The sequence below is a fragment of the Piliocolobus tephrosceles genome, chromosome 9 (assembly GCF_002776525.5).
Source record: "Piliocolobus tephrosceles isolate RC106 chromosome 9, ASM277652v3, whole genome shotgun sequence".
Lineage (NCBI taxonomy): Eukaryota > Metazoa > Chordata > Mammalia > Primates > Cercopithecidae > Piliocolobus > Piliocolobus tephrosceles.
Genome location: NC_045442.1, coordinates 29,569,177 through 29,580,170, shown reverse-complemented (window position 1 = coordinate 29,580,170; position 10,994 = coordinate 29,569,177). Strand labels below are relative to the sequence as shown.

Below are 10,994 nucleotides of genomic sequence, written 5' to 3'. Positions count from 1 at the left end.
AAAAAAAAAAAAAAAAAAAAAAAAGACTTACAGTCAGGTTTTAATCTCTTACCTTGTTAAACTGATAACTGATTTGATTGGCATTTATTTAAAAATGTTCTATGACTTAACATTTTCCTTCCTTTACTGACCTCCCTGAAATCAAGTGATTTGGAGAGTCCTACAGGGCATGATGAAGAAATGTGGTTATCGGACAAAGAACGCAGATATTTGGGAAGAAAAAAAAAATAAAGCTAACAAGTGCTTTGCAAAGCATTTTTCTATTAGTTCTGAAGATTATGGAGAACAAGTAAAATGAGAAAACAGATGCCATCGTAGACGTGGTAGAGGCAGGCTTTTGCTCCAATAATGCGCACACACAAATCACCTGGGAAGCTTGTTGAACTGCAGCTTCTGACTCAGTAGATCTGAGCTAGGGCTGGGCTCCTGCTGTTCTAACACACTCCCAGGTGTGGCTGATGCTGCTGGCCTGTGGACCACACTTTGAGTAGCAAGGTCTCCGAAGACAATGAAATGAAATGTGGCCTGGCTGAAGTTAAGGTGGACAACAATCATATTTGTTCTTACCATTAGCTTCAGCTTTTAGGCCTGAGTCAGCATTGTAAGCAGCTTGCTTTTCTTTTTTTAGGGTGTCTTCTGAAAAAGAAGCTGTGGACAGAACCCATTATAACCTGGCATATTCTCTTCTCAACCTCTCAATTCTGGCCTATGTTTCCCCCGCCCCCTCTCACTACCCTGCTTGGGAAGGTCAAGGTTAGACTGGTAAGAAAAGCCCCTCTTTCCTGGGATTCATCTGCCCCAATCTGTGTTTGCCGTTAGGCTTGCTGTCACCCAAATGCCTCTCTGAGAGCTCTTTGCCTGAATTTTCTCAGCTCATCTGCATTGAAGGCAGACCCTGGAACATACTATTCAGACAGGTGCTTTTCATTAGAACGGGATGGCTGTGGTTTCACGACTCATAGGGTCCCAAACCACCGTGCTAGGACATTTGTTCTCCTACACTATTTGCCTTTCTTCTGAAACCCAAGCCACACGGGATCTGACGCACTCGCAGCGATGCTGGCGGGGGAGGCCGTAAAGACCTTCCCGCTGTCCTTGGTCATGATCAGCAGCTCCATCTCCTTCTTGGCAGGTGTGTTGTCTTTCTCTAGGATCAGGAACTTGCAGTCCTTGTGCAAAAGGTCATCACTCTGCACACTTGTGGTGCAGGCTGGGGAGGAAGAAAATGGGTGAGAAGGAAGGACATGCGCCAGGAGAAGGGAGAGGGGAGAAAAGACAAGAGGAAGGAGAAGAAAGAGAAGGGGGGGTGGAAGGTAAATTAGGTGTGTATGAGAGTCTCCTGTTTTTGCTGACAGTGGTTACTATGAAGCATCTTGGGGACCAAGGACACCCTCTATGCCTGGCTGGGCCTGGCCACCAAGAGTTTGGGTCAATGTCAGAAGCTCTGGATGGCTGGTTTATGGGGGCTGCCTCCCCTCCTGGTGATTACAGGATCTTTATTGAATGGGTAAAAGTCCCCCAGTCAGGCAAGTTCTTCCTTAACTAACTTGGGTTCATTTTTATCCTTTAGGTCTTAAGCATTGCCTTCTTGGGGAGGCTTTAGCTGACCACCCCATCTAAAGCACTTCACCCTCATACACACACTCCTATCTCTACCACATCACTTATTGCTGTCCTTAAAATCTGTATCCTTTTCTGTAATTATCTTGCATACTTTGTGTGTTTGTCATCTGCCTCCACCACTGACATCAGCTTAGTGAAGGCAGAAATCTATCCTGTCGTATTCACAGCTGTACTGTCAGCACTTAGAACAGTGTCCACCTGACACAAAGAAGGTGCTCAGTAAAGGCTTTCCAATAAATGAACTGTCGAATGGAAGACAACACACCAGAATTAGAACAATGGAGGAAACAGCTCACTGCATGGTGCTGAAATATGTGGAGGAAGTTGATATAGATTCTATAGAAAGTAGGGAGGGTGCCAGCAGCTTCTGAGGGCTCCATGAGCTGCATGTAATAGGTAAGGGCCAAAGGCTTCCAGTCAAGGGCAGTGGCTAATGTGCAAGTGCCTGGCCCTAGGCAGGTATGGAGGGTGGAGCTTCCTACCCCCTTCCGATAGGAACATTTATGGGAATGTTCAGCTTTATTCACTCATGGAAGCATCTAAGAAGCTTTTGGGGCCAGTTTCATTTGCAGGTCTAAGACCACTCATGGGTCCTATTTCCTCTTCCAGTATACCATGTGTATTGGAAGGATACACAGGCAGGATTACTGCAGAATAATCCTCCCTGTGCACTAGCCTGACCCCCGGCAGCTGGGAGCAGCACTCACCAGTAGAGGTGGAAACGCCGGTGTTCACAGCCACAGGGCTCTGGGGCATGTTTTTCTTCACCCCATATGCTGCAAGAAAGGAAGTTGGGTCAGCATGGGAAGGTCGTTTCAGGCAACTCAGGAGAAGCCTGGTCACCCCTGGCAGAGAGGGGCCCCCGACCCTCTCCAGTGAGAAGCAGATGATGAATCAACTTTCTCCAGTCATGGGGACAGTAATGAGGGTTTAGATGGAATGTTCTCAGGTATGATCCTTCTCATCCTTCTAGCTGCTTCCAGGAGGTCCTCCTAGACCCTCATGCATCTCCTTCTCTCCTGAACTCCTACAACCCTTAACACCTGCTCTGCATGGCCTATCACTTATTCCCATTGTCTTACAGAGCCTCTCATTGTCTTATGTGTGTTAGACTTCCTCCACCAATTAAGTAGCAGGCAAGCTGGGGGCAAAGGCTGACCTAGGTTTCACGTCCCCAGCCACCCCCAGGTTTGCACAGAGGCAGCAACCTGTAGGGGGTGCAACATAAAATCAACCAGATGATTGATTTGCTGTGACAGTGGGTTGTCAAGGAGAGCAGTGAGCTGGCGAGACCACCAACCTAACAGTTTGACTGTGAGAGACACAGGAACATACAAGTGATGCCTCACAAGGTGATGCTGTTGACAGGACAGACTTCCCTGTGTGCTTGACTCATGTCTGAACCAGTTAATGATCAAGATTGATATCTTCAGGTCAGGAGGTATTGTTTCTTTGGAGAGAAAGTTTGACTGATTTTCAGGGACATTTTGGGTCTCCTAATTCAGTGAGTTGTAGCTGCAAAGAGGTGTTGCTTCCCAGCCCTTGAGCTCCAACCCTAGCCTACTGACCTGTGGAAGTTGTGGTAGTGCCATGGGACAGGGTAGTCGAGCTGGGGGCCAAATTGTTCTGCATGCCAAATACTGTGAAAGCAACAGAGGTCAGGTGAGTACAGGGAGCACGGGGGATGCCCCCTGGCTTAGGATGTCCCCCAGAGTCTGAAACCACTTTTATGATCACTGCTTTTGCCAACAGATTCCAAAACTTCCTCGTTCCCCACACTCTTTGTGACATAGTAATTTTGTTAATACCCCCACCTACCTACCCCAGGCCAAAAATTACTAACAGTTCTACTTATCACGTAGTTAGGTCCATCCAAGTTAAAAGCAGTAGTTTGCACAGGGTCTGACAGATGTTGCTGACAGATCTCTCAAAATTTAAAAATATTGTAGGGGTTCCTATTTCCTGTGGTGCCTTGGTGCACAGTGTGGAAACTGTAAGCGTAGGATGTGGACACAGACACCTCAGGTGCTGAGAGGCACTAACTTGGCAAACTTCTAGTATTCCAGTTAGCTCTTCCTTCTCCTGACACAAACACATAAAACTCCCCCACCTCCACTATGATTTCAAAGGCTCCTTGTTTATTTGATTGCTTGTTTGTTTGTTTTCAACAACGTGCAGAAGCTTATTCCTGCTAGCCAGCAGCTTTGTTATTTGGGGCACAAGATCAAGGATCTGATATCAGCCCACCTTCCCTTGGAACCTGGTTTTTATCAGGACTTTGCAAAGCAAAATAGCAAAGACAGAAGAAATAAAACATGTAGCCAATGTCTTCTGGATTGGTGGGCCTCTAGTCAACTGGAGGAAGGTGCTGAAAATCTGAATGCAAAACTTGTACTTGTCTCTGTATCAGTTAAGTAAATAAACAAGGCCCACATCATTATATTTATTAGTCACATTATCACAGGGAGAAGGCAGACTCCTTTAAAAAGAAAAGATGTAGGCTGGTAACATTTACATATAGGCCTTTAAGATATATGTGGAAACATAGCAAATAAGTATTTCTTTAAAATTGTTGTATGTTTGCATTGGAAGCTAAGTAGTAACATTATTTACCCCAATGTAGTTACTCCAACAAACTATGTGCTATATTTATAGAAAGATCTGAAAGCAGTTACTCAATGAATTACTATTTTTCTTTAAAAGATCTGAAATAAAATCCTTCTAAATTAACAATGCCTTTACCCTGAAAATGTCCTACACTATGATTCCATTAGACTCTTCATTTACAATCCTCTAACTCTTCCAGAAAAGAAAGGTACCACCTTAGAATATGCATGTCAATGTGGGCTCACGTCCCCTCGCCTGAGACCTTTCCCTTGAGGTCTGAGTTCGCCCTGTGGTTGAGGGCAGGCTCTGTGCCGCCCTGTGCCTCTGCTTCTGGGCTGCAGTATGCATAGAAGAAAGTCCTTCATGCTCTTGGGTGAAGCATCCTAACACTTCTATGCAAATAGCCTGGAAAAGTCATCACAAGATGGTAACACTGACCTGAGGAGGATGTGCTGAGTCCAGGGTGCAAAGTGGATGAGCAGGATGCCATGTTATTTGGAACTCCGAAGACTGCAGGGGCAAGGAGGAAGGCTGGTGAGAGGGACATCTGGCCCAGACAGGGATAGAGATTCGGATACCATAGAAGCACCAGAAGAAATGCCAGGATTGGGTTTTTATATTTTGGTAAATTTTTGTTCTTAGGAAAAACAGGCTCTTGCCTTGCAGCAGAGAATCAAACACTAGCCTGCACTGCACCTTGGGTCACAGCCAACAGGTGATCTCAGGTCTGTCAGACCTGGAGTGGACAGTGGGTCCAGCCAAAGTCTCTCTTGTGAGTGACCCCACTTTACAGAGATGGTCCCTGAAGCTCAGAGAAGTCAAATGACTTATTCAAGGCCCCACCGTCAATTCATATGAAATGAAACTAGATCTTCTACATCCATTTTCAGTGTTCTTTCCAATTTTTCCTGATACACTGTGCTATATATCCTAAAGGGGACACACCAGAATACCTTCTAGACTGAATTGAGCTGAAGTTCCAGGGGGAGTCTCCTGGGATATTTGGCCACAGAAAGCCTCTCCAGGAGGCCCTGAGGATGGCAAATGTTCTGAGGGTCATTCAGCTCTAGGATAGAGGCATGCCAAGTTCAGGGTGACAGAGGGTGTAGGCTGCCCTCCAGGTACCTGATCCTGCAGAGTAGGCATTGGTGTTGAGGAGGGACGAACTCTGGGTTGTCATGTTGTTGTGATAGGTCCCCATGGAGGACCCCGCTGGTAGGGTGGAGGACCACACATGGGAGGGAAGGTTGGCATCCAGGATTGTTGCATCGTAGGTGCCTGACACTGGAAACAGACACATGCACACACCCCAGTGAGAGACAAGTCAATACTCCCTGCTGGGGAATCTAGTCACCACACTTTTCTGGGACTTTCCTGGTTTGGGCATTGGAAGTTCCACATTTCAGGAACTTTCTCAGTCCGGGAACCTGGGGTAGTTTCCATCCGAAATCTCAGAGCTGGTGAAAACATTATCTCTCGGATTAGAAATTTTTGCTGGCTCCTGGTAAAATTTGAGGTAGCCATATTTTGCCTTGGCGTCCACCTATTTCTCCTTTTAAACCTGGCTCCCCATCTCCTGGTGGGCTGTCCCACCAATGGCCTTCCTCTCCACCTGTTGCTGAGTGCTCCATCTTCAAAGACACTGAGAGAACAGTTCTTTCAGGAGCAACAAATGAGACCCTGAAGCGAACCTCTTTCAGTAGAATTCCAGGCACCATGGCCATTGCAGGGCGCATGCCTGGGCAGGGGAGCCCTTGGTCTGGGGCCACATGGCATCCACGGCAGCCTTCTCTGGTTCCACCCTCCTTAAACATTCCTATGAACCAGCCAGACATTGTGCCCCCAAGAGGGGATTTTCCTGCTTCTTCATATTTGGGGCCAGTTCTGCTGATTTGTCTGTGAGAGGGAGCCAGTCATGCAGGTCAGAAAGTGCCTTGATGTTTTGGTTTTAGGGTGAAAAACAAGAAAGATCACAATCTCTAGGCTTTTCTCCAGTAGTGAATGGGAGGAAGTTTCCTATCACAATAGATCCGGCTTTTTCCCTCACCTCCCTCCACAGCTTTGCTCATTTATATTTCTGCCTCCCACAGAACCTACCTTGCACTTGGGGGGCATGTAATATGGAACTGCTGAACAATGCTCATCCTACTTGACCGGGGCATGTTGGTTTTCTGACTTCCTCCAGAGACCCACTGTCCACAAGGGCAGTGACTGTGTCTCTCTGGTCCATTGCTTTTCCTCAATGCCTGGTGCTTGGCATAGAGGAGACATTTAATAAATAGTCACTGAATGAATACATGAAAACTCTACAAATTTCCCCAATATTCTTCATTTGGGGGACCTGGCCAACATACTGTCCTGGGAGAGAATCTCTAGGATTTAGGGCTGGGCTGTGCATATGGAATGGGTGACCAGCCAAGGGTAGGATAGGTACAGCCCACATTTTTCACTGCTTGAAGAGCAGATGCTCAGTGCTTTTCAAGGTCTCTGGCAAAGCCTGAAAAGCCTGCCAAGGCGTGGTTGAATCCCCAGGCCAGGATAGATCTGCCACCTTGATGCCTTCCCTTCTGAAGAAAATAATGTATACAGTGGTCCATTTCCAAGACAAAGTGTCTTAAATTGGCTTAGGTCAGCAAACCACAGAAGAAACAGAATATACTAGGCCCCCACTCGGATAGCTAATGCCTGCTTATTGGTTTCCCCTCCCTCACCAGTTCCTCCTCGCCCCCCGCCCTGCTTAGTTTCCTTCACTCAAACCAATTAAGTTTAGTCTAAGATAAAAGTTTACTCGACTGCAAAATAGCTCGTTTTGTCTGTTCTTATCAGCTTGCTCAGCTACTTAGGTCATAAGTCAAAAACTTGAAGAGCCCCTAAGCTAACTAGGATTGCAATGCACTGTGGACTGCAACAAAAAGCAGCAAGACAACCCTAAACAAACACCTAGAGCCCCTGCCCAGCAACAGAGAGAACTAAAAATACACCCTCTAACATTCCCCCAAATAGTTCATTGGGGAAAATGCTGCAGGGTTTTAAGGGCTAACCCTCGAACCAGGGACAAGGAAAAGCAAAAAATGATAAAGTATTACTGTTTTATCTGGGCCAAAGAGCCCATTCGTCAGCCTTCAGTCTTTTGGCCTAAGTTTGGTTCAGATGAGGACTGGGTGTGCCAAGCTTTAATTCGCTATGTGAATAATAAAACCCCATCCTCACAAGAGGAGATGGGTTATGCTCTTTGTTAAATTAGTGAATTAACCCCCATACTCCCCCTTCAAGAGGAAAAAGGGAGCATAGTAAAAAGCCCTTGCCCAATAAAAAGCCCTGGGATCCCATAACACGCTTGGCTCCACCTTACATCTCACAAAGTAGAGGACAGGGAGATGAGGGGTTAACAGGAAGGATGGAGGAAGAGGAATCTGGGGGTCATAAAGAAGCTAAACCCAATGCTCCCGTAAATCCTTATCCAAACTTGAGGAAAGAATTAGAACAACGTAAGAAGGACATTGAGAATTTCCCTAGCCCTTCTAAACAGCAGATGTCTAATACATACCCTCTTAGAGAAGTCCCTATAGGACAGGGAGAAGTTGGATATGTAAGTGTGCCTCTAACAAGTACTAATGTTAGAAGTTTTAAATAGGAAATAAGGCTGCTCTTGGAAAAATTCCTCAGTTTAGCAAAAGCAGCTAGATCAATTTTTAGGACCCAATTTTTGTACTTGGGCTAAGATGATGTAAATCATGACTATTCTGTTTACTGGGGAAGAGAGGGGAATAATTAAAGGGGCAACCATGACCATTTGGGAGAGACAGCATCCTCTCGGGCAAGGAGTCCAGCCAGCTGGGCAGAAATTCCTAAATGTAAATCCCAGATGGAATAACAATAACCCCAAAGATTGGGCCCAAATGCAGGACCTAAGGGAAAGAATAATTAAAGGGATTAAAGAGTCTACTTCAAGGACACAGAATGTCTCAAAACCATTTGAGCTCCAACAAGAAAAAGAGGAGACTCCCTCTGCATTTCTGCAGAGGCTCAGGGATCAAATTAAAAAAAAAAAAATTAGGATTAGTCCAGAGGACCTAGTAGGGCAAGGCCTTTTAAAGGTTAATTTTATGACCAAAAGCTGGCCTGATATTACTAAGAAACTGAAAAAAAAAAAAAAAAATGGATGGAATAAAAAGTCAAGTAAGGAATTAGAAGGTTTTTGTGAAAAATAAGAAACGAAATTGGAAAAAGAGAGACAAAGCCAAAGCTGTCCATCTTGCAGACAGACAGAGGGAAGCCACAGCACGGCTCATGCTGGTGCCCAGAGAGAGAAAGAGTTAAGCTGCTGACCCTGAAGGCAAGGGGGAGCCAGCTGTGCAGCTACAGGTGTGGGGGCGGCAGGAGCTGCAGAGCCAAAGATAAAGGTGGACAGTGTGAGAGAACTAACCTAAGTAAGCTGTTAACATGGGGAGCGCGCTGGCGCCCAGAGAAAGAGGAAGAAACTGAGTGTGAGGGAAAGAGGAAACAGGGATGACAGAGACAGAGAGATAAAAAAAAAGAAAATAAGCATGAAAGAGACTGGAAAAGACAGAGATCAAAGACACAGAAGGTGAAACGGGGGAAAGAGATAACGTAAAAGGAAAAAAGAGTACGAGAGGAAGAGAGAGAGACAAAGAGAGAGGGGCCATGGAGGACGGGAGATGGGGACACAAAGGTGCAGGTAGACAGTGGCTGCCACAGCCCTGCTGGTGGAGGGGAGTCGGAAGCTGATCTTCTGCAGGGCCCTGGTAGTGAGCACCCCACATCAGGTCAGGAATATATTAAATCAAAGTGTTGGGAGATGGTAAACTAATTCCCAAATTTTAAAATATGAAGCCATATTATTAGAAAAAGATAATTTAGTCTTGACAACATGTATTTGCTTGAATCCAGCCAGCGTCTTATGAAAAGGAGAGGAGAATAAAAAGGCATCAAATCATAACCGTTTGGATACCATAGAATGTCAAACTAAAGTGAAACCAGACTTTCATATCAAACTAAAGTGAAGCCACCCCAGTAAATGATGGGATGACAGTGTTTGTAAATGGGTCATCCCAAGTAATAAATGGTAAAAACACAATGGCTATGCTGTCATTAATGGAAACAATCCTTATGTGAAAAAGGGAGATTACTCAATAATTGATCAGCCCAAACCTGTAAATTACATGCTCCTAACCAGGCCCTAAAGCTTCTAGAAGGCCAAAAAGGCACTGTATATACAAATTCCAAATATGCCTATGGAATAGTACACACCTTTAAAAAGATCCAGACAGGGCAGGGCCTAATAAACAGCAGGGAGAAAGAATTCGTACATGGGGAACTGATCAAACAAGTTTTAAAAAGCCTCTTGCTTCCAGTAGAGATAGCCGTAGGAAACACTATAGAAGCTGTAGGGAACAGGCTCACAGATAAAGCTGCTAAGCAAGCTTCCCTGGAGGAAGAAGTTAGATTGTTTAGCCTAATCCCAAATATCCCTAAGGTGATATTAAAACTCAAATTTTCTAAAGAGGAGGAGGAAGAGCTGGGCAAGATAGGGGCCGCTCAAACTGAGGATGGGAGGGGGGTGCTCCCTGATGAGAGAGAAATGATAAGAAACCCATGATGAGAAAACTGATGTCCATACTGCATAAAGGAAGTCACTGGGGTCCCCAGGCCATGTGTGATACAATACTCAAAAATTATGGGTTTATACCCTTGCCACACAAGTGTGTGGGTGTTGTGTAACCTGCCAGAGAATAAATAAAAAAGTAGTTAGAAAACAGACTACCGGAGGAAGACTGTTTGGACGAACGGAGGCAGGATGGTTCACTTCCGGGTTCTTCACCACCAACTCTTCCCGTGTGTGCGAGAATGCAGCTGACGCCCGGGAAGGTGAAGATTAATCAGGCATGCACCAGGTGATGTCAATCCGAGGAGACCAAGATTTACCTGGTGGCACCTGCGGAGCCCCCCTCCCCCGACATGCCCGTGCCCCGCCTATTGCCCTTCCACTCCTAGAAAAGTCACTCCCAGCAGATGCGCCAGGGGCGGGCTTTCTCAGCCCCCACTCTTGTCGGGACTGTATTAGAAATTCCGCCCCCCGCCCAGCTCCAGTCCCTGAAGCTAGATGACCAAAGAATAAATTTGCAGTTTTGCTTTTAGCCTTGCCTACTCGCTGGTTCTTTTGTGCCCACTCTGGTGGTCTTAGAAAAACAAATCAAAGACCGCGTGGGTTAAGGCCATTTCAAAGCATTCAAGTACATTTTACAGAAATGTCCAAAATAGGGAGACTGAAGTATCTACTAGTACTGGTAAACCACCTCTCCAGCTGGGTGGAGGAATTCCCCCTCCCAACTGCCACCGCTGGGAATGTGGTAAAAATAATCCTAAAACAAATTATACCTAGATTTGTCTTGGTAAAAAATATTAATTCAGACAATGGGAGCCACTTTACCTCAAAGGTCCTAAGGGGAATTATGGAAAATTTACACATTAAATGGGATTGCCACACCCCTTGGCATCCCCCTTCCTCTGGAAAAGTAGAAAGAATAAATCAAACTCTCAAAAAGCATATTATTAAACTAATCTTTACAACTAAAATGCCTTTAATGTCTCCCAGTAGCACTCCTTAGGATTAGAACAGCCCCAGGCAAAGACTTGGGACTGTCCCATTACAAGTTATTATATGGACTCCCACATTTAGATAGGACTACTGATCTTCCTTCTATGGAAACCAAAAACCGATTTTTAGAAATTATATACTGGCC

The 10,994-nt window shown here is 45.5% G+C and overlaps 1 protein-coding gene across 1 annotated transcript in view; it reads right to left on the bottom strand.

Moving 5' to 3' along the window:
• The window catches only part of COL17A1 (collagen type XVII alpha 1 chain), a 55,968-nt gene that overhangs the window by 28,345 nt on the left and 16,629 nt on the right, over window positions 1-10,994 (bottom strand). The window contains exons 10-15 of the mRNA XM_023206580.2: window positions 5,356-5,514; window positions 4,669-4,740; window positions 3,192-3,263; window positions 2,331-2,399; window positions 1,049-1,210; window positions 568-648 (exon numbers count right to left, since the gene is read on the bottom strand). Coding sequence (XP_023062348.2) covers window positions 568-648; window positions 1,049-1,210; window positions 2,331-2,399; window positions 3,192-3,263; window positions 4,669-4,740; window positions 5,356-5,514 — 615 coding nt within the window. The remainder of the gene's footprint in view (window positions 1-567; window positions 649-1,048; window positions 1,211-2,330; window positions 2,400-3,191; window positions 3,264-4,668; window positions 4,741-5,355; window positions 5,515-10,994) is intronic.